The sequence below is a fragment of the Rhopalosiphum maidis genome, chromosome 1, assembly GCF_003676215.2.
Source record: "Rhopalosiphum maidis isolate BTI-1 chromosome 1, ASM367621v3, whole genome shotgun sequence".
NCBI lineage: Eukaryota > Metazoa > Arthropoda > Insecta > Hemiptera > Aphididae > Rhopalosiphum > Rhopalosiphum maidis.
The window spans coordinates 81,465,954-81,490,514 of record NC_040877.1 but is presented as its reverse complement, the minus strand read 5'-3'; the positions used below and the strand labels follow the sequence as shown (position 1 = coordinate 81,490,514).

The following is a 24,561-nucleotide window of genomic DNA, read 5'->3' as shown; positions in this document are numbered from 1 at the left end:
TATAATTAGTACTTACATATAGTTACATTTTTTAAAACTAATATTTAAATAGGCTAGCAGATTTATTTAACTACTAGTTGAATTGACTACCTGTATTCTCTGTCATCGATATTTTAAATATTTTTATTTTCTTATTACTTATAATATAAGGTAGGTAGGTTTATTACTTATTACTTTAAGTACCTAATTGTATGAATAGTATTAATACAAAGAAATAATTTTTAATGTGAAATTTACAATATACAATGATACCCAAATAAACTTAAATATTTTATACAAAAAATTATAAATCAGCATACAATTTTATAAAATACTTTTAGTATACAAAAAAAAAAAAGATAGGCAAAAGGATAACATTGTGCTGTATGTATATTAAGTGTTGAGTGGATGATGGTCACTTTTATGGTTGTGTTAAATTTGAATTCAATATTTCATTAACCTATATCATGAATTATGATATATGAAAAACGATTCTAAACTGAGACGATTTGTCAGCCTAGCTCGTTAATATTTTGCGATTTTTTTTTATATACCTACGTAATGAAGTATGTTTTTTTTTACTTTTAGTTATAAAATAGGTTGACATAAATTTTTTTTCCAAAAATACTACTTTTATTATAATACAGTAATTAATTACATATCATTTATATCATATTATATTAACTTATATAACTTAAAATTAACATCATCTTTTTTCATTCTTGTATTACATTTTCAAGAATTCTGTCTCAGAAAATCATTTTTACCAATAATATTATTTAATGAAAACTAAAAAGAATTGAAAATTTGTTATGCCTACAAATAGTTCAAAAATAATTTAAAATATTTTTTAAATTTTATTATATAATGGAAATAATAATATATACGTATGGTGAAAATTTCAAGTGTTTTCTGTTATTCATTTTTGAGTTATACCTTAAAAAATCAATTTTGTCGAAAATTGGATTTGTGTAAAATCCTTGTTTTGGTTGTTTTTCTTAATCTTTTTCTCGAATTATAAGGAAAACTGATGGGAATTTTTAATTTTGATATTACTATAGTATAAATCAGTTTTAATTTGCTATCCAGTTATCTAAAACTACCCATATAGTTGAAACTTAAAAACAAAACTTAAAAAGAGTTGAAATATTTTGAATATTGTATCATAAATAGAAAATTATCAAATAGATATTTTGTAAAAATTTCAAATATCTACAGTTATTTGTTTTATTCTCACCCAAAAATAAAATTGATTTTCTTGAAAACTGGATTTTCATAAATTATTGTTTTGTTAATTATTTTTTTCTGATTATTTTGAAAAAATATTGGAAATTTTTAATTTAGATCTGTCAATAGTATATGTAGTACAATCTAGATCTAATTGGGTATTAAAAACCACAAAATGAAACATTTCATAAGCTACTTATCGTGATGTCTAACACGCAAAACATAAAAATACATCACTGTAATATCAATACACTATACACTCAGAATCTAAAACTGGAGAATTAACTCTACTGTATAGTAAGTTATATGATATGTAAGTTATTATTTTTTACAGCTAGGTACTTAAAAAGTTTTAAAGTTATAAGTCAATAATACCAACGTAGTAACATAATATAGACCAATGTGAATGTTTACTAATACAACATACAAGATACAAATGACTTAAAACTAATTTGAAAATTTCATTGTGTACCTATAGTAATTACTAATTAGTAAATTATTAAGTATTTGGTTGAAACACCAATAATTGAAATATTAACTAAGTCAAAACATGGATGGTCAAAATAACTACAGATTGAAATGTTAACAAATCAATACAATACAAAAAAAAAAAAAAAAAAAAACAACTTAATATAACATAAATATTACTCAATTATAATAAAACATAAGATTACTTAATTTTAAAATCTATAATAGGTAATGTAAGAATATTAATTATAATTTCATATTTTATGGAATTAGGTTCTCGGGGAATATAAAATTGTATCATATTATTTTCATCACTTTTACAACATAATATATCTATATAATATTTTTAATTTGTTAAACTAATTGACCAAACACGTTTGACGTTGATTATCGATGGTCGTTCTTTCTAAATTCTAGTGTTACAGATAGGTACCTACTCAACTTTTTATTTTATAATAATATAATACAGCAATAATAAAAAGAAATATCAATAACATTATTAATAATTTATTAGTTTGTTTAATATGCTCATTCCATTCACCGAATACGTATTCGGATGGTTTCAACTGTTATTTGTGTTTATTGAGTGAATAATAAAAAGTGCAAAAAAGCATACTTCCGAATGAGAGTGAGACGAGAAGGGACTTATATATATATATGGGACAGAAGAGTAAGAATAACTGTATCAATACAAACATAAATTAATAAATGCAAATATAACAACAATTTTAATATTTATATTGCTTATAGCTTAGAGCAATTAAATATCTAAATATTCTAAATCAATATGTCACATTTTATATTTTATATTATGTATTATTTTTTATTTTATTTTAACAATTATATTTTAATTTGTAATGGGTCTTAACAGTAATAAACTAATAAATAACTATTAATTGGTAAAAATCAAAGACCTATTAACTAAATTAATAACTAATAGCCAATTAAATATTAATTATTTTACCTTTAGTAACAATCTTAAATAGTGGTAAATAACTTATAACTATATATATATACGATTGTTGGCAGCAGTGAATATAAAAATTTCCATTTTTTCTTATCATTATTCCATTCCAGGGTGTATCTCTAAAATAGACAGTTGGCTACACTATATTATAGTAGAAGGCATAACCTCACTTATCAATATTTTCCGTGGACCGTCTCTCAAAACATTTTGCTTACCTTTTTGTTTCCAGTGTCAATTCGTAAAATGTTTTATGGTATTTAATTTTTGGATTGTGTTCGGCCATTAACCAGGATTCAACATGAAGGTAATGTTAACTCCTTACTATCTTATTTAATGTTTATGCGAGTTTTGAATTGAATAAAATTTATATTTATTGAGATGCAATTGGATAAAGTTAAATTGTAAAACATAACATGGTACCGGCAACTAACTGAGAAATAATTGTTAGTGTTATTTTAATTTCGTGGCATATATTTGAGTTATTACATTCCGTAAGCTACACATTAGTATTTTTGTTATTTTCGTTAGATGCATATAATGGTTTAATAGGTCTTAAAGATGTGTTGGCTCCAAACTATTCTTGATTTCTTTGACACAACGTCCTAATACTATATAGTGTAAAATGGTCACTGTTTTAACAATTTCCTTTTCAAAATTCTGCTCAATAGTTTAATTTTAATTATATTCTTAAATTGGTTAAATATAAATTGCATATAAATATACTTTTTAAACAATTATTACTGTTTGAAAATTGTGAGATTTACAAAACATTTTTAAAGTATTACATTCAATAGTATTAGATATTTTTAAAATTTGTTATTTTATAATATCTCACATAGGTACTGTATGTATTGTTATGTATTTAGACTCAAAGAACTAAAAAAATAATAAATTAATATTTTATAAGTTTAGTATACTTATCATTATTGTTTTTTTGTCTATTGATTAAATTATTTTATTTTATTTAATAGTTAAATGTATCATATCCAGCAACAGGCAGTCAAAAGCTGTTTGAAATTGTAGATGAGCACAAGTTACGTGTATTCTATGAAAAACGTATTGGCACCGAAGTTGAAGTTGATATACTCGGTGATGAATGGAAAGGTTATGTGCTTAAAATATCTGGAGGCAATGACAAACAAGGATTTCCAATGAAACAAGGTGTTCTCTCTAATGTCCGAGTGCGCCTATTGTTATCTAAGGGACATTCATGTTACCGCCCTAGAAGGGATGGTGAACGTAAGAGGAAATCTGTGCGTGGATGTATTGTTGATTCCAATCTTAGTGTTTTGTCATTGGTTGTTGTCAAAAAAGGAGAAAAGGTATTTATTATTATTAATTAAATTAAAATATATTCCTGATTTTATAATGTATATGTGTTGTAGTTTTCATACCCAAAATGTATAATTTCATAAATTTATTTTTTGGGATCCGACATTTTCCTGTTGATCTATTTAAATTAATAGTTTAACATCGGAATGACGGAAAATTAATATTCGTTTAATGTTTTAAGAATGATTACTCCATTATTAATCATTGTTAGTGTATAATCGTTACATTTAATACAAATTCTCTTTAAGTGATTTATGTTAATCTTGGTTTTAGTTCTAATGTTTCAAGTAATACAAAATTTATATATTTCTATAAACTGAGTATTCTTACTAATTAATATTTATATACTACATTTTTTTGGAACCCGACATTTTCCTGTTGATTTATTTAAAATAATATTTTGACATCGGAATGACGGGAAATTAATATTTGTTTAATGTTTTAAGAATGATTACTTTATTATTAATCATTGTTAGTGTATAAACATTACATTTAACATGTTTATGTCAAGTATTTTAAGATACTAAATATTTATATATTTTTAAAAGAAAACCCTTACTGTTAATGCATTGAATTAATTATCTTTCTAATAAACCAGTAAGTTAAATATACATTTTAAGAAAACTAGTGAAACAATTAATCCCATCTGATATGGAAAAATATGTTGTATAAAACCATACTTATATTTTTGTCGACAATTATTCATTTTTAACTAAGTTGTATCATTTATACATTTTTTTAAAAACCCGACATTTTCCTGTTGATTTATTTAAAATAATATTTTGACATCGGAATGACGGGAAATTAATATTCGTTTAATGTTTTAAGAATGGTTATTGTTGATCATTGTTAGTGTATAAACGATACATCATGAATGTATTTGAATCTAAATACTTAGCATATATTATTATCTAGTATTTTATAATAAGGTATTTTTTTTTTTTATATCAATATTAATTAATTATTGAAACTTTTTAGGATATTGCTGGATTAACAGACACAAATGTCCCAAGACGTCTTGGGCCTAAGCGTGCAAACAAGATCCGTAAGTTGTTCAATTTGCAAAAAGAAGATGATGTACGTAAGTATGTCATTAAAAGACCTTTGGCAATTAAGGAAGGAAAGACAAAACAACATTTTAAGGCCCCAAAAATCCAACGTCTCATTACTCCTGTCCGTCTCCAGGTACTTAAAATTACTATTAAACTTGTCAATTATTTACAAACTTAAAAATTATCTATTAGGTATAATTTTATAATATTTTGAATTTCAGCGTAAACGTCATAATTTGGCATTAAAGAAGAAGCGTTGCTTAAAACGTAAAGAACAGGCTACTGAATACGCCAAGCTTCTTGCACATAGACAAAAGGAAAAGTTGGCAAAGAAACGTGCTGAACAAAGCCGTAAACGTACTATGTCTCAATCATCTGTTTCTAGTTCTGGCACAAAGAGCAGTAAAAAATAGAAATGGTTAAATAAAACATTTTTTTTATCCATAGATTTGTTGTTATTTTTTCATTCAAATTTAAGTAATGTGGAACTGTTCTGTCTAGCGAAAAAAAAGCTCAGATTATTAACTATCCCTTTGTTATACCCTGCTATTAATATCATTTCCACTATTGCATTGTTGCGTAGCACCTGTGCTGGTTTTTGTCAAATTGAGACATGTCTTATTGAATAGAGATAATTTTTATTTAATATTGGTAATGCATAACATTGTTAAGTATAATAAAGATATAACTTTTGTTATATTTGTAATAGAATACTGTACAAACATCACATGACATTATTGTTATTGATGACATTCATATTTTATGTATTGGAAATCCAAAAAATAACAACTGGTAATATCATCAATAATAAATTATTTTAGGTATATTTTAATTTGTGGGCGATACTGTTTATTATGTTATGACAAAGTTAATATATTTACTTTTTGGTTGGTTTCAATGGTGGATCCTGAGGGGGACGATCTCTCCTCGTTCTTCTAAAAAGAATAGTCCCTGTTATTAGGTTTTGACATAATTATACTTCAAGGGTAACAAAATTATAGTGATATATTTTATTTTTTGTTCTGTACGAGACTGGAAAGAACATATGTATGTACCTAAATAAATACTTTATCAAAATAAATGTGTGCCCTTTAAAAATCGCCCCCCCCCCTGTTATCTTGGTCTGGATCCATCTCTGGTTGGTTTCATATAGGCAATATCATAAATAATTATTTACTTCAAAATAAAATGTTATAGCATTAATATATATATGAAGTGGTAAATTTGAGTTAAAAAGATGCATCTGGTTATTTTAAAATGATTAAATTATTTGTTATAACGATTTAAAAATTGTTATGATATTAATTTTATCTTCCCAAATAATTTTTGTTATTGTTATAAATCAATAATTAAGAAACTATAGCTTTTAGATACTAGAAATTTTATCAAAATGTCATATTATAATTTTCTATATACTCTATATGAATTATTTTGACTCTTGAACTATTTTTAGGCTAATTCTTAAAAATTTAATATAGTATGGCATTAATATAAATTATTATAATAAAATAATTGATTAAAACAATAATAATAGATATTATATCGTATATATTTGATGATATAAGTTGTTAGTGCGTTTAAAATGTTTATTTTGTATATAATGATATCTTTAATTTCAAATTTAACATACTTATAACTGTGACCTACTCGACACCTATGGCATAGTGGTGCTTACTTGCCTACTTTTTCTATTAAAAGCCATATTTATTTATTAATTAAATTTTTATTGTTAAATGGACCATGACGTTTTTTGAAATTTTGAATATGGCCCGAGAGTCCAAAAAGGTTGCCAACAATTGATATATATCGTGGTTCAGACATATATAAAACATCATTTGGAAATAGGGAAGCTATGTATATAGTTATAATATATTTCAAAAATATTGATTAGAAAAAATAATGTGAATTATTAAAACAGAATTGACAAAAACAGTTAATTGATAGAGTTATTTTATTGTTACATATAAATTGCAACATTTAACATATAATAATTATATACATCTTGTAAAAAAATGATACCATGTCTAAGTTATAAAAAAACATGATACAATTATTAACAAATAATTCAAAAACTAACAAATATTAAAAGTCAATTAATAACTGACTATTCTCAATAGTTGTAGATAACTACATCTATTATTATAACTTTAATAATTTAATATGAGCAGATAACATTAATACACAAAATACATTTATAAGTGTTTCAAAATAAAGTAGTTGAATTATCACTTGTAATTAGAAAGCTCAAGTTCCTTAAACAAATGACGACAATACTGACTTCCAACTGATAATGGGTAATCGCATTTTAACAATAATTTGGAATCATTTTCTGATACAGTTTCAAAAGCTATTAAATACTCTTGATCAAAAGCACCTGAAATAACAAATATTTTAACTTTTATTTCAAAAATAAATAATATTAATAATCACAAGGCAATACAAAGTAAACCTATCCAAAACAGCAGTAATTAATGGTCAAATATTTGAAATATTACATATATAATATTATGTAAAAATGTTAAAATTTCTATTCAAAAAAATTGTTATTATTAATTAGATACTAACTAATATCAATGTTCTCACGACCAATCGCTGTAATTGTTAAAAATAGGATATCCCTGTATAGAGAATGACTATGTGTCAAGTCATTGCCCCTCAATTTATTTCTCTCAAGAGCTAGTTTTTTGAGTGGATCTGTCAGATTATTACGCCGAATATTTGCAATAATTTTTGACATAACACTGAAACAACATTGAAAATTATTATTTTATAAAATAATTGTTAGAGATTAGTAATGGTTTAGACAAAAATTATAATTTTTACTAATGTCAAATACTCAAATTACATTATTTTTGATTAATCATTTTCTTGGTTAGAGTATTAATTAAAAATAAAATAAAATATATATTTCTTTAAAATTATATAAAAAAAGTACTTAACAATGCAGTTATAAACATAGAATACCATTTTTAAATTCTAGAAATGCTTCACTGGATTTTCAAGAATATTGAATTTAAATTAAGGTTTGCAAATTAAATAGTATAATATTCTGCTATTGATATCCGTAAAAAATGTTATCTGACATTAAAATATCTTATTTTTTCATTGTAAATCACTACATGGAAGCCAGACTGTTTTCACAATGCTTAGCCCCCATACAGCATATAAAATAAAATAATATATACATCTTATGTGTGCTCTCATGGAACTGAAGACTACTTTCCTCAGCAAGGGCTGGTATGTTATGTAGGCAACGTGCAAATGAGAGCGAAGACATCAGAACATCTGAATACTTAAGTTTCACTACTAATAATTTTCTATCAAATTTAAAGTACATTATTTTAATTTTTAAATTTTTATACTAAAAATTACTCACTTTTTAGGTACTGTTTTGCGATCAGTGACTAAAGCACTTATCAAACAACTCTCCTTTGACTCTTCATCAGACCAGAATACATACATGGGAGAACCTAAATCGTCATATAGTTTAGGATTGTCCCACAGAGTTGTTATCAAAATATTGGATGAATCACATGCTGACCAAATATCATGGAAATCAATGATATCTCTATCACCAAGTACACAATTTGCGTTTAAACATAAACCAGAAATATGTGATGGTACTGCTATTCTTTCAAATACCCAAACCTTAGAAGCAATCAAATTAAGATTAAATTACGAATGAATGAATAAATTAATTAAAATTCCTTACTAGATTCCAATATATTATTGGATGTTCATCAGCAAACTTAGAGTGTATTAATGAGATATCACCTTCGGCCACAAGAATAGATTCTAGTTCCTTACGCAAAACAAGTGGATTTAAATAAGGAACTGTTATTGTATCAGTTTTATATCCATTGTTTGTTAAATCTATAAATAAATAATTCACAAATAAGAACTATTCAATTGAAAAATACTTAATTCTTTATTAGTTAAGGAATCAACTAATGAAAATTATAAAATAATTATTATTTAAATAAACAAATTAAAAAAAAATCTATAAAATACCTCTTGCATTGTGTTCTGTTAGTAAATCTATATTTTCTCGATTTTTACAATTTTCATCCATTACATTGCTATTTTTGGATCGATAGTCAATTACATCTACAGTTAAAAATGGTACTACTTCCTTGATACATAGTCTGCATCTATTGTAGAATGTATATAAAAAAAATATCTTTAGCATTTTAATATAATTAATAGTCAGTTAGATTGTTACTTTGTATTCAAATTAGAATCATCTGGAACCCAACCAGACATAATTTCTTCGTCAAACATTAGACATCCACAATTGTGACATTTTGAACATGTGGTCATAATAATTTCTAAAGCAACCAATTCAGGCGTATGACTAGAACGCCTATAAAGTTTTTCTTGAAATAAACTTAATTGTGATGAATCCATTGTTGCACAACCTAGTTAAATATGAATCATGTATAACATTATAATATATATTATATAATATGTATTTTAAATAATGAATATGGTTTTGAAGTGAAACATTTTTTTACCAGAATTCATATTTGTAGAACTACTTTTTCTGTTACCATCAGTAAAAAGATCAATTAAATTAGAACTCCAAGAATCTAAATGTTGAGCAACACCAAGGGAAGATATTTCACTAGATATTTTACGTCTAACGCTTGGTTCATTTGATTGTTGATCGTTGTCATCTCCATTCCAATTATCTTCTTCCCTTTGGCATCTAAATATTTTAAAGAGAATATATGTAATTAAAATAATCTAATCTAAGAACCGTGAGTATTAAATGTCATAGTTTTTACTATTGTAGAAAGTCTGCTTAAAAATATAGATACATTGTTACTGTTAAATTAAAATAAAAGTTATACTAAACTGAACATAGTCTTTTATAGGAGTATTATTTGTGGATATTGCTTCTTTGATTTCATCAAATTTTTTCACCATTGTATTCGCTGCACTTTTTAAACTAGTTAATCCTCCAATTAAAAGTTCATTAGATTTTTTCCCGGAAAAACTCGATGAACTGAAAATATAGAAACAAATAATTTTTAATTTGTAGGTACAATTTTTATTCATGAGTTAAGTAACATTTTAATATAATATAAGAAGTATATAATAATTTTAATAATATATATATATATATATATATATATATATATATAACAAAGTTATACTTATTTTAATAAATCATTTTATAGTTATAAATACAGTTGATGCTGCTTATAAGATTTATGGATATAAGGTTCAGTTGCTTATTAGACTCAAAATTGTCTGGAACGGTTCGGGCGTATCGACATACATTAAAAAAAAAAATCGGTTATAAGAGTCAAATTTCGTAAAATAAATAGTAGAAAATAAACTTTTTTGGTTATAATTTAGATATAAATTGGTATTGAAAAATTAAATAATATTGGTGTTGATTACGAACAGTATATTTTCGGAATATTAGAACAAAATAAAAAACAAACTAAAATTACAAATTTTTTTCAAAAATAATTTTTCAAAATAAATAATAAATACATTATACATACATCCTTTATAATTTTTTATTAATGTTTAATTTTTATAATATTTTTATATGTTATATTTACCTATTATAATTTTAGTTTTTTTATCAGGATTATTAAATGTATTCAATAATAAGTATGTAATATGTAATATGTATTAAAGTATTAAAATTAAAGCAAAATATGTAGTAAAATAAAATTTATAAATAGGTAATTAATTAATTTTTTCCACTTCGCCTATAAGATTCATTCAGTTATAAAACTCACTTTGTGCTGGTCCCAAAGTGAGTCTTATAAGCAGCGTCTACTGTAATAATATGAAGGATATATTGTATTTTTTAAGGATGTATTATTATATAATACACAACTTGAGTCTGCATAGATTTTATACATAATACCGCAGTGTTACAATTTGTAACCATTCTATAGTTAAATATTAATGTGAATTATGAAAGATCAAATGATACTTTACCTGAGATTGGTGAATGCATTTTCAATAATGTTGGTACCCATACGGAAATCAGACTTACGAGGTAATGAAAATTTAGTTGGAGTATACTGACTGTAAATGTAAATAATAACTAAAACTACTACACAAAAACAAAAAAAATCTACAAACTAAATAAAAATAAAATAATATAAAATATATTACAATCGACTGATTTCTAATTTACTAAAATACTATGATAATAAAAATAAAATGTAATTTACACAAAATGTAAACATGCTTAACATTATTATATAAGTATTAACTTCTGAAGTGTTGTATTGTTTTGCGTCCAAAGAGATTTAAAAATTAATTAATTAAATATTTTTGATCAGCATTGTCTTAGTATTTATCATTTAGTCACTTAGCTGTATAATAGTACAGTTTTAAATTAATAAAAATGTTTAGAAAAATGTTGTAATAAGTATTTAAATTATATGCATTACACACATACTATACATTGTATAAATTGTTCTTTTTTCTAATTAGTTTATTAATATATATACAGCATATAAATTAATTGAAAAGTCAGTATCTGTAATTTCGAAAAATAATGCAGTTATTGTAGTACAGTTTTTTTCAGTATAATAAATGACTAATAGTTTACTTTTTACAATGGTCTAAAATAAAAAAAGGAAAAAGCCAAAAAGCCACATAAAGTTTTTATTTAAAAATTTAAAAATAGTCATTTTGTAGTTATTTATTTGTAATTAGAACATTTTTTTTTTTGAAATTAGTTGAATTTTTAATGACCGAAAGAAATTTCTATTTAAAAAAATACAACATAATATTATGGTAAAATTGTATGGTTTTACACTTGATAACTAATTTACAAATTTAATAGACTATAAAGAACACACAAATCATTGATATTTGTGTGAAATTGTTTTATTTATTTTTTTAATAAATAAATACCTCTTCTATGTATTCAGGAATAGTAAATTAATTATATTAAATTAATAAGGTGAAATAAAATTAAAATTAAAACTACTTAATGTTAAATCAAGTTATTTATGTACCTACATTATGTACTAAAATAATTTTAATATTATAGGTAACATAAATGGCACTTATATACATATATCACTATATATATAACCACACCAGATTATAATTAATATTATTATCAGTAATATTATATTAGGTAATTTAAACATTTTTAGAAAAATTATAGTTAAAATATTTTAAATTAAAGTTATCTACAGATTTTCCAATTAATTTATATATTGTATATGTAAGTTACATCTTACAAATTAAGTTATTGTATAACAGAAATTTTTACTTACGAAAAAGGTATTTTAAATGCTGATCCTAAAGCAGACTTGATTGGACTTTGTTGGTAATCTTGTTCATTAGTACTATGGGCTGGCATAGTGGAAGATCTTTGAATATGTTTTTCAACATTACCTACATCTTCACTATATGTAGCACTACGATGCATATTACTCCATTCACGAAATAATACAGGTGAACCACTACGGTCTAGCTCAATACCAGACCTTACTCTTGGAACAGTAACTGATATATTAGGAATAGGTTCTGATGGTTCTTGAAATGCCCCCAGAGGATCATTTTCAAATACTGGAGTTCGCTGGGCTGGCTCAGCAAATCGATTTGAAGTATTTTCTTCATTTAGATTTTCTAATGAAGACTCAAAAGATTTTAGACCATCAAATACAAGCTTCTTAGATATGCCATTTTTAAAATCAGATTGATATTTAAGATCATTAAGATTTTTCAGAATTTGAGCATCATTACCAAAACTTTTTGAACTATAAAAAACATATTCAATATATACCTATTTATAAAAACAAACTAATTAGCTAACAACTTACCGTTTTAATAATTTCAGTAATTCAGATGATTTATCATTAGATGAATTTTGAAGTGTAGGATGATAATGATGATGTCTTCTTGGTGACATTTGAAGACGAACTTCATCTGTTAGAGACCCACTACGGCCTCTGAAAAAAAATATTAAACTATTTTGCTTTTCTATTAAGCAACTGTTGGTTGAATTTTAAATATATAATTTATAAATATTTCCACATAAATTATTGTCTTACATTTAATTTGTTGAATTGAAAATAAATTTAATTTTGAATGTATAAGAAACAAGTTAAGCATGAATACAAAAAAAAAATATTTAAATATTAATATATTCTATGAAATGATAAAATCATTAATAGCAAACTTTTACTTTTTAATATTTACAAAAAAATCTACTTTTTATTTTAAACTAGTCTACTAAAAATAATAAATAATTCTCAATTTTCAAACATCTACTGAAAAACTACTAGATAAAAAGATTACCTGATTATTTGCACTTTATTAACTAAAACTACTGCTGATAATGGATAAAAAAATACTAAAAATAATATGTACGAGTAAATACCTTTTTAAATCAGATTCACTCTCAATAGATATTGAATCACTATTTTGTTTTGAACATGCTGAATTTGGTCTTGAACAAGTAGTAGTCATCAAGAGACCAGCACTACTTTCAACTAAAATAATACAATTATTTAATAATATATTATTTTTAATTATAGTTTTGATATTGTTAAGATTATATAGATAATTGTATTATTAATATTGTATATTATTGTGAGTAGAACTATAGGTTATACCTTTTAATATGTTTTTAACAATACTAGTATATTGAATTAAATAAAATATTTTAGTAATTGTATAAATATAATAATAGAATTGTTAAATATTTAAAATAACATTTAATTTTTAAGAAAAAATATATTTAATACATATTACATTATAAATGTTTTAATTATTTTAGGTTCTCAAACATACCAAACTCTCATGTACACTAAACTTTAAACTCGGACATTCCAGTTAAGAAAAATCAAACGTGATATTATTATAGATATAATATATTTCTTTGAATACCAATATTATAGCTTTTTAACAATTAAAATAAAGTATATTATTGTTTAAAATTAAAACAAATTTAAAAGTTTAATTTTATGTTTAAAAGTTTGAGTAAAAATGAATTCTAGTTCATGTAAATGTAAGTTTGATCCATCCATAATAAATACTTGCATTGTTGTGAACTCCAAGATTGTTCATCTTCTGTAGATAAGGATATTTGTTTGACAATATTAGTAGGACGACTTCTCAATCCAAAGTTTGATTCTACATTGATAGATAATTTTCTAGGTGCTGAAAAAAAATTTTTTTTTAAATATCTAATAGAAAACTGCTTTAAAATAACATTTTAAGTAAAATATTGAATCACTAATGCATAATAACAATTATTACAATAAAATCAGAAGGTAATATTAGCTGTTAATTTCTAAATATTATTTTATTATTAATAATGAATTAATTTCTAAATATTATTTTACTATCAATAATGAATTAATTTCTAAATATTCATAAAAAATTTTGTGTGATATATAATACCCAAAAATATATGGCTGTTTACTAAGCGGTCTACTGGCAAATACATTTTACAGACCATAATAGGACATGGTCTACCTACAGCTGGCCAGGTTTTACACAGGTTTAAGATTATGTTTATAGCCTTATACTTTATGACTTTCAATAACAATACTTTGACTTTTTGTAAAAGTATGGGCTTAGAGGTGCTTAGGCGCTTAGTATTTCACTTAATGCACGACAACAATTTATACGCATTCAATATGTCGGCTAGAGATTTTTATTTAATTATTAACAGTGATGAATCAACCACAAATATTTTAATTAATAAAAATGTTTTGGTAAACAATGTAAATACTCAATGTTATTAGCGTGGAAGTGATATTAATTTGTATGTATCTAAGGAGAGAGTAAAAAAAAGAGATGTACAAATCAACAAAAAACAACACAATATTCCGCATTTTTGACAACAATTAAGACACGATTGATAAACATTACCTATTAATACTATATTTTTATTTTTTATTTATGCATTTGCGGTGTACAGTATACAAAACTCATACATTCAACAGTAGACTATATAATATACTATACGAGAGCCAAATATATAATGGATAGGTTTATATACCAGTGTTGGGTCAATAAAAAACCATCAGCTACAAAGAGTTGAAAAATTTAGTTATAAATAATTGATTACATTAACCAATTATTTAGAAGTTTATTCTTAACATGGCTTGGAAGTTAAAAAAACAGTTTAAAAAATTAACACTAACAATTGAAATACACAAAATAAAATTATAAGTAGCAAGCTCTACTGTACAGTAGATGTCAAGTATAGCATAATCATTGAGTTACAAATGAAAAATGATTCTGAGAAAAGTCTGTTTGTCAGTCTATATGATAAAGTAATATTATTACTAACTAAGTACTAAGCATAGTTTAATATTGTTTTATATTACTTTTATGTATAAAATTAATTGTATATATATTTTTTATATTTATAAACCTATTTTCATTAATAAAAACAGAGAATAAATCTAATGACAGTAAAAATCAAATCATTTCAACACGGAAGTGACTTCAAATTTTTCATTATATTCAATTAATAAATCTTGATAAATGAATAAAAAAGAATTCAAAAACTATGTTGTATTATTTCATTATTGTATGAGAATATACCTAAAAATAACATATGTTTCAGGGAAATATGAAATAAATTTTTATTTTACTTGGTCCTAACTTTTATCTATTTTCTATGGGTTCTAATCTTCAGGTAATACAGAGTAAAAAATAAAAATCATTTATAATAATGAAAAAATCATAAAATTCATCATTATTTTTATCGTCAACAATACTTAACAATTTTGCAGTTCAGATATCATGCTGAAAGCCATTAATTATGTAGATTAATATTTTTAACATTCATAAAGAAATATATTATTCAGTATATCTTTTCTTTTTTACTAGCACACATTGTAATATATATATATTTGTATATTATATAATACATGGGTCATGTATTAATACTTTATTTTTATTTCATATATATAGTTTGTAATATTTGAGAAAAATGTCAATAATGTGTAACTTTTACCAATGCACCCAATTCTTATAATTTCAATACTATATTATAATTTGATGATTTCTAAAATAATAAAAGTTCTTTTCAAAATATAAAATAAAATAATTTATTTATATACCTAAAAAGGCGAAAATTTATTTTTTATGCTTATAGCAGCACAGTAGTTAAATCCAGCACTGTTTCTGTGTATACTTATAAGTAAAAATAGTAATAATAATTTAAATTAGTAAATAGTTACTCACTATTTGATACTGAAGGATGTTTCTCTGTTGTAGACAAGCTTTCTAAAGAGGTATGGGAATTTTTATCCTCTTCTAAATGTCTCCGTTTTTTATTCTGTGCTCCAGCTTTCTTAAATAACGCTGCACTTAATACAACATTTCTATAATAAAACATAACAGTATAATTATATCATATATGTATGAGTAAATACAAATATAGATATTAAAATTAAATTTGTTCTATAATTATTTCTTTATTAGAATATTTCAAATTAAAAAAAAATAAATACTAATTATTAGCATTAATAACATTGGAAACTTGCCTAAGTTTTTTCCATAACAATTGACTAGGCGTTCTTAAATCAGATGGCCAAGTAGATTCTAACAAAGCTCTGTTATAAAAGCCATAGGTTATAGCATTAGGATGGAGTCCACAACGTTTCATTACTAGTAATAGTTTTACAGCCAGCATGGGTTGATTGTAAATCCCACATAACTGCATCATAACCCTGTAGCAAACCTGAACAACATAAAAAAATACAATCGAGGATTATATTAATATAAACAATTAAAATACATTTTTTTCAATTTTATATTAACTAAAATGAGTTTTTTAGTTTTTAAGGTTATGCAAAGTTTTTAGTATCCATTAAATTATATTAAGAACCAAGGAACCTTAATGTACATGTTATTACAAATTTAATGATAAATTTGATCTTACATAAGGCATTTAAATTAAGGATAGGTAGTTAAGTACATTTTTTTAACATGAAGCAATACACATGAATACTGTCAGTCAAGAGTTTTATTTTAAACTTTTAATTAATTTATGTATATAATTATTGAATTTCTAACGAATAATGAAAGTGATTGTGTAATCTTGATAAAAGTTCTCGTAAAATAAACAACAGTGAATAATTATTAACATAAAAATGTATTTTTATTATATTCATTATTTTTTTTTTTATAAATACATTTTAGGTTATTTTAATGCTTGCGGCTATTAATTAATTAAATTATTTTTTTATAATATTTATACCTCTGTTTTGAACTTAAAACTGATGTATTTAATTATTTTTTAAGATATTTATAAATCCATAAATAATAGATATATATTTTTAAGCCATATTATGGAACCATTATTTTGAATAGAAAAAAGGAATAGAAACTGAATACGCAGCTGTATTAATTTTAGTTTAAATATAATAATAATTGATCACATTTGAAAATATTCTGTCAAAAATATCAACTATAAATTTTAAATCTTCATAAATCAATCAAATTCATAATTTTAAATCAGTTATTTCATTTTCAATCATAAAAATGTTATATTTTTATAGAAAATACTTTTAGACAAACCTCATCAGTCAATAAATGTACACCAGTTTTTTGAAATTTATTTAATAACTCATATGCTGAACGTAGAGTAGATGTAGCACGGTCTTCTGATTGAAGTATGTGACTTGGTAAATGAATAAACCACAAACTAGAAAAAAAATAATGAATACATTATAATTTAGATTTAATATAAAATCATTGGCAAATACAATTTAGATTTATTTATAAATTACTTTAAAAGACAATTGTATTTAAAGAAAATTCCTAAAATTAACCAAGTATAAAATTTTGTTGTATATTAAAAAAAAAAAAATTAAATAGGGTTTGTTAATATTATGAAATGGCATACCTAGAAACATAAAATATTACAAAATAATTATTTTTTATTAAACCTATGTTAAATAAATATTGTAATACATTTAAGAGTAATAACAATTATTATGGGACAATATTTTAAGATTATTACCTATAGCAAGTTCCCAGTAAAAATTTAGCCCAAAGACTAGGAGATGTAGAATATTTACGGGCCAGTTTTTGAGCTGATTTAACTTCATGTTTTGTACGCCTAGCCATTGGACTGCCAGGAATAGGTAGATGTTCATTATTTTTTACTTTCAAATAATTTTTAGACTCTTTACATATTAATAATTCAGAATTTAGAATAAATCCATTCTAAATAAAAAATTAAAAAGTTATTGGTACATTAACAATTGATTATAAATTAGTATATATTATTCTATCTTACTTCGTAAGTATACAGAGTATCAAATGGTAAATCATTCATTTCTGGTGGCATTATGAACACTGTTCTTTCACTTTCACCACATGTATCAAGTTCTATCAGTCTTGTATCATAGTTTTCTAAATCAATCTGGAATAATATTTTGAGGAGCTTAGAAACTGAGAAAAATAAATTATTGAATTTAATAATACTTTTTCTGAACACTCATCAAAAAATTCTAAAGCAGCATCCATATTGGATACAAATGATCGTTCTTCAATAAATCTTATAAACATTTGAGTTTTTGTTAAAAGAGAATAAAATTTTACATTTGTCTTTTCTCTGGATTTTAAAAAACCTAAACATTAAACAGTACAATTAAATATATTTAGTAAATAATAAAGTCCATTATTACTATTTTTATACAATGCATTATGAGAGTAAATTATCCAATAAATGACAGTATATTTTTTCATAGATAACATATTATACAACACAATAGGGTTTATATTATAATTACCTTGCAAATCAAACAATGAACTTGTATCTGTAGCTCCAACTGTAGGTGCTTTAGTAATAGGTCTTAGATACCATCGGTATCCTTTTAATATAGACCCCATGAAACGAAGAAAAGCTTCCTGAATCTCTAATTCTAATTCATGCTAAAAATAAACATCATAATTGTTGTAGTTAAGAAAAGTTATAAGGTCAATTAAAATTTTTATTTTGTCATATTATTATTCAAATATTACAAATATAAATCATATTAAATTATCTATATATATACTGAATGATTATTTTATCATTGAACATATCATAGGACATTATCAGCATTAAATATTATATTATTTCAATATCTATTAACGTTTTTATAAATGTTTTTCTTGTATAATTTCCAGCCAAAATAAAACAACATTTTTTTTAAATAATTTTTATCTTTATAAATTGTTGAAGCAGAATATGAAATTAAAAATGTATGTTGTTCAAAAAAAGTAAAAACTTAAAATATTATAATAAAAATATAATACTCAATATAATTAAAAATTATTTTCAAAAACATTAATAGATTTTGAAATATTGAGTGTTGTTTGATAAATGAATCATTCTGTAAATAAATACAGTTATCATTTATTATGAATAAAATCACATTATATAATATTACATACTGTTTACAGTTCTACACTAATACTTTACATAATAATATATGAATAATTCATAAATATATATCGTTTTATAGTATTAACTATATCTCCATGATATCTTCATGAAAATATCATTATTTCACTAGTAATTTGATATGAGTTTTATCTATCAACAATATTTTATGTTCAAACATATATTATATATACTAAAATGTTACTTTTATTACAAATTATATTACCATGTATAAATATGGTAGTTTTTTAAATATCATTATCTTGAAATTTTTTTGCTTACATGATTTAAATTATTAGTTATTAGCCATTATAGTCTTATACTATTATTATTATGAATGACAAATTGACAACAAGATTTCAAAGTTTTAAGCTTCTTATTTAAAAGCATAATATTTTTTTAAGTATTTTAATATAGAAAAATTAAGTTTTTAATTTGTGTTTTTCATTAGTCACTTAGGGTTTGGAAGTTTCTGAAATCACGATTTTATTGGATTCAAAATTTGTTTAATTTAAAAATCATACAATTTTAATTAAAATTAAAAACTATTAATTTGATAAAACATTTTTACTTTTTAAACATAAAAAAAAAAATTAATTACCTCATACATAAAAAATAGGATAATGCTAAAATTGTATTTTACTATTTATCATTATTTTTAGGTTTTTATGTTGTTACTCATCAATTTACAATTTCGGAAAAAAAATTGAAAATGTTATTAAAAAAAATTATAATGAAAAAAATAATAATAGTTTTAAAATAAGTATTTTTTTTAAATAGAATCGACTTGTAAAAATAAGCATTTAAAATTTATAAATTATCAGTTTTGTGTTAATACTTAATGACCTTGAATATGTTTAAAAAAAAAATATTGTAAAATACTAAATAGATATATATAGTATTTATAGTAAAAAGGAGGGGAAGGGTGTTATCAAAGAATAGATCATTGTTGCATAAGTAGAAAAGAATTTTGTTTTCAAATAAAATTCTTATTACATTACGAACTAAAAAATAGGTGATCAATTTACTAATTATTTTAAAATATTATTTTTTACATAATTTAATGTTATTGTAGAATACCGTATTTAAAATAATTATATTTTTTACAATTATGATCTTTTAAGATTTTTACTGTTTAAAATGACAATATATATTTTAATTTCATATTCCAAAATATAATATTTATTGGAATATTTTAATACATAAATATACATTTTTGGGCAAGAAAATAATAATAAGCTAATAAAAAAAAAAAGTAAAAAGTACTTAGGTTAAAATAAATGGAAAGTGGACAATTATTTTGAGGGTATCTCTATGCTACTTCTCTTTACAAAAAAAAAAATTATAAGTGTAATAATACTATAATACTATATAAATATACTATATAGTAGGGACGGCTATAGCAGTGTTGCATGCGAGTTATTATAAGTGTAGACATTTAAATGGATCTACATATTCAGCAATTTTAGTGTAATACCTAACATTTCACAATCTTATACTTAAAATACTGATGCTAATTAATATTTATTTTTGAGCTCTGAATAAAACTAATTTAATATTCAATTAAATTGCAAAAATAATGATAAAATAATAAATAATATGTATTACCTCTTTCCGTTTTTTTAAAAAATCTCTATCAATATTAGTTTCTTCAATATTTTTATTAGATGTAGCTTTATAAGTTCTTTGGAGATCATCAAGTTTTTCATTGAGTTTTTCTAAAGTATTCTTTAAGGTCCTTGTCGGTTTTTTAGGCAGTAGTTTTGCTGTTAAATGTTTTTTATCTTCACAACTTTGTACATGAAATAACAAATTTAAAAAATTTACAATATTATTTATTATAACATTTAAAAATTATCCTTACAGTGTTATAGTATTAGTATCCAGATCCACACAAGTTACATCTGTAGGTGGTTCATATAAATCAAAAAACCTTGAATCAACTCCAATCAGAAATGGTAATGGAGCATGTAAAACTTCAGCCAAACTAAGGGGACATAATGGAATATATGGACATTGCCATTTAAATGGAAATATTAGCTGAAAATTGTTAATAAAAATAATTATTTGATAACAAAATTACATTAATAATTATAAATATTATATGATAATTTAACATTTTAATCTAATTTATTTACTGTAGAAACTGCTTCTGCCACTGCTGTAAGTACATTCGGTCTTAAAGAATGAATGAGAAGTTTCTGTTCCGTTAAAGCACACAAAAGTAATAGAAGACAATTATCAGGTTGTAAATTCATAATCATTTGATGAAAACCAGCACCACTAAAAATATATTAATTGAATACTATAAATTAATTGGATTTTATATTAATACAAGTATAACAACACAATATAAATAACAAATATAAAAATAACTTATTTATGATATAACAAAATATATATATTTTTTTTAAATTAAATCATACAGGTTTATACAAGAACTCTTTTATTTAAAACATTTGTTATAATTTTATTAACTTAACTCTATATAAAAATTAAGCTATCAAGAGTTTCTATTATTATGAACTAAATGCTTTTTTTTAACTGTAAATACAACTGATAAAAAAATAAGTTAAATCACCTTCTAGGAATAGGCAGATCTTCTGGTTGAGTTAATATGAGCTGAGTGTCCATTGATAACTGTACAAGAATCTGTGGTCTCTCTGGAGAAGGAAATGGTACTTCATCAACCAAATGTGTTATATATCTTTCAATAGGTATAGGTATTTGTTCATCAAGAGAAGTTTTTAATAAAAACATTAAAAATTTTTGAAAAGTATCGAAAAAAGGCCAATGTGACAAAACACACACACTCTTATTAGCATGTAAACTAATTCCTTTTTTTAACTCATTTGAATCTTTTAAACCTAATAATTTTTGTTGTTCAATAGAAAGTTTTCCATTGAACTTTTCATAAAAAGTAATTGCAGCACCATAGACCTAATTATAATAAAATTTATCAGTATAATATTAAAAATTATATTTAATGGTTTCTTAAAGATACTATTGTAAAATCTTTAAATGCATACTTTTTCTGAAGCATCGCTAACTGTTAAAACAAATGTTGAAAATATAGGATCTGGTTGAGATGCTTCATCAGGCCATGCTTCAAGTGTGGCTCCCATTGGTAAGCAAAATAAAGCTACCGAAGGCAGAAGATGGAAGTAATTTCTATCTGTCTTAGGATATCGATCGGTAATAACTACAAAATTAGTACATTAAATAAATTACAAAATTATTGATAAATTTATATAATTATATTAAGATTTAAAAATCAGTATAAAAGAAGTAGTTTTACCTGGTTTATAGGTGATAGATTTGGGTTTCATAACAGACTTTTTGTAGCATAAGTAGACATCTGATCCAACCATACCTTTATTGAGATTTTTGTGTATTAAACAAAATGCATGTGGCGGTGTTTCACCTCGACTGGTTATAACTACACATACATGTGATACAGCTAAAATATTACATGGTGCAGTAGGTGATGCTCTTCGATAAGTTATAAATGTACGTGATGAAGTAGAGTTATTAATATTTGCTATTTGTCCACTAACACTTGTTTTTAAAACTTTAGCATCATGTAACACCCTTTCTTTGCCATCATACATAATACTGAAAAAAATTCCACACACTTATACAAAATATAAATGTAATGACAGAAAATATTGATTCATATATAATTTACTTTATATTTTATATTTGTACCCGGGTCAATTGATAAATTAAAGCTAAGAATAACAAAAGTTTAATAATTTTAAGTAAGTTGGTAATTAATACATTAAATGATGTTCATGTGTGAAATGTTATTATGCCTCATATCTGTAGTAAAGAGAACTTGTTCAAGAAGTGAAGTAAATAGTTATACGTTTTTTAGTAAGAAATATTATTTATTTATTTATGATAGTAATAAAATATTCAAACAATATTTAATATTTCAGATCTGCTAGTTGATATTTTGATTCAAATACGTGGCTAAAAAAGTGATATCAAAATTCATTAGATTAAAGCAATTAAATAACCTCCTCCTACACTTTTATTTATTTGGTACAATAAGGGTAGTTTAAGAGGTACGATAAATTAATAAAGATAATAAAATGTTTTTAACGATTCAACTTAAACTAAAAATACAAAGAAACAAATAAAATAATCAATTCAGTATGTTTTATAATAAAAAAATATAAGATTATAACTAACAATTATAAGTGAGTTGTAATGTTAATATTAATTTTAATAAACTTATTTATATTTTTAATTACCCAATATCAACAATAGGAGGTTTATGACGTCCACGCTGGTAACATAAAAAAACTTCTGGACTCCTAAGACTTCCATGATTTAAATCTGCTACTAGACCTAAAATTGAAATAATATTAGGTATATTCAAACAATCAAGGTAAAAATCATACTCACCAGTAGGAGTTGTCTCTATAAGTGTAAAACCAGGGGGTACCTTTTCACCAAGTGAAGGAAACACTATAGCTAAATCGGTAATTGGCGGTAAATCAGAACATAAACTTTGCTTTAGATGAGTAGAATTAGTATCGTCTTGAGATTGTTCATCAGTTGCTCCAACTACAACAAAATAATCGACTACCCTTCGTTCTTCCATTATTAATGAATTCTAAACAATAAAAATGGTGGTTATTTGTTTTAAATAATATATTAAGATATACTAGAGTAAAATAGAACACACAAATCATGAAAAACAAAACCCAATACAGCCTTGGATGATCAAGGTGATTTTGCAATACAAAATATTTAGTTACCTACTGTATAGATGATTTTATGATAGAAGTAAAAAATAATATATATGTACAATATTATATGTCAATATTAATTATTTAATAGTTCGAATCGTAATATAGAACACGGTCCATGAGTAACTGCAGCCATTGCGGTGCAATTGATATTAATTTAAAAACATTAACACATTGTTACAACTTTCCAAGCAAAAGTAAACAGAAGAACAGAACCCAGACATTCTGGAGTGGAGAATAACACTCTATAATATAGGTATAGTTGTATAGACTAAACGAAAATAATAATATTGGGTAGGTATACCATAGATAACTATACGGACTTATTGTTCATTAACAATTCAATTGATAAATTTATTGGTTTTAACTTCAGTAGCAAGGTTT

The 24,561-nt window shown here is 23.6% G+C and overlaps 2 protein-coding genes across 7 annotated transcripts; one reads left to right on the top strand and one right to left on the bottom strand.

Annotated features, from left to right (window-relative positions):
- The first annotated feature begins 2,795 nt into the window (after window positions 1–2,795).
- On the top strand, window positions 2,796–5,471 carry LOC113555501 (40S ribosomal protein S6). Its single transcript, XM_026959847.1, has 4 exons — window positions 2,796–2,945; window positions 3,613–3,963; window positions 4,952–5,158; window positions 5,247–5,471. The coding sequence occupies exons 1-4, from the start codon at window positions 2,940–2,942 to the stop codon at window positions 5,436–5,438; spliced, it is 756 nt and encodes a 251-aa protein (XP_026815648.1). The 5' UTR covers window positions 2,796–2,939; the 3' UTR covers window positions 5,439–5,471.
- Window positions 5,472–7,086: 1,615 nt separating this feature from the next.
- LOC113555466 (DENN domain-containing protein Crag) lies at window positions 7,087–24,485 on the bottom strand. 6 transcript variants are annotated; one of them, XM_026959774.2, is made up of 29 exons: window positions 24,114–24,485; window positions 23,831–24,041; window positions 23,677–23,773; window positions 22,716–23,032; window positions 22,447–22,619; window positions 21,999–22,357; window positions 21,556–21,700; window positions 21,282–21,457; window positions 21,026–21,209; window positions 18,783–18,924; window positions 18,475–18,620; window positions 18,287–18,412; window positions 18,008–18,213; window positions 17,563–17,689; window positions 16,527–16,723; window positions 16,225–16,364; window positions 14,062–14,181; window positions 13,400–13,511; window positions 12,840–12,968; window positions 12,291–12,776; window positions 10,990–11,079; window positions 9,884–10,033; window positions 9,540–9,733; window positions 9,248–9,443; window positions 9,037–9,176; window positions 8,738–8,898; window positions 8,402–8,673; window positions 7,591–7,766; window positions 7,251–7,399 (listed from the first exon to the last, which is right to left on the bottom strand). In XM_026959774.2, exons 2-29 carry the CDS (start codon window positions 24,027–24,029, stop codon window positions 7,251–7,253), a joined length of 5,109 nt encoding a protein of 1,702 aa, XP_026815575.1. In that variant the 5' UTR covers window positions 24,030–24,041; window positions 24,114–24,485. The 6 variants fall into 6 exon arrangements, with proteins under 6 accessions (XP_026815578.1, XP_026815577.1, XP_026815579.1 ...); XM_026959772.2 differs by having other exon boundaries at window positions 24,187–24,485; XM_026959773.2 differs by having other exon boundaries at window positions 24,191–24,485.
- Between the last annotated feature and the right edge of the window lie 76 nt (window positions 24,486–24,561).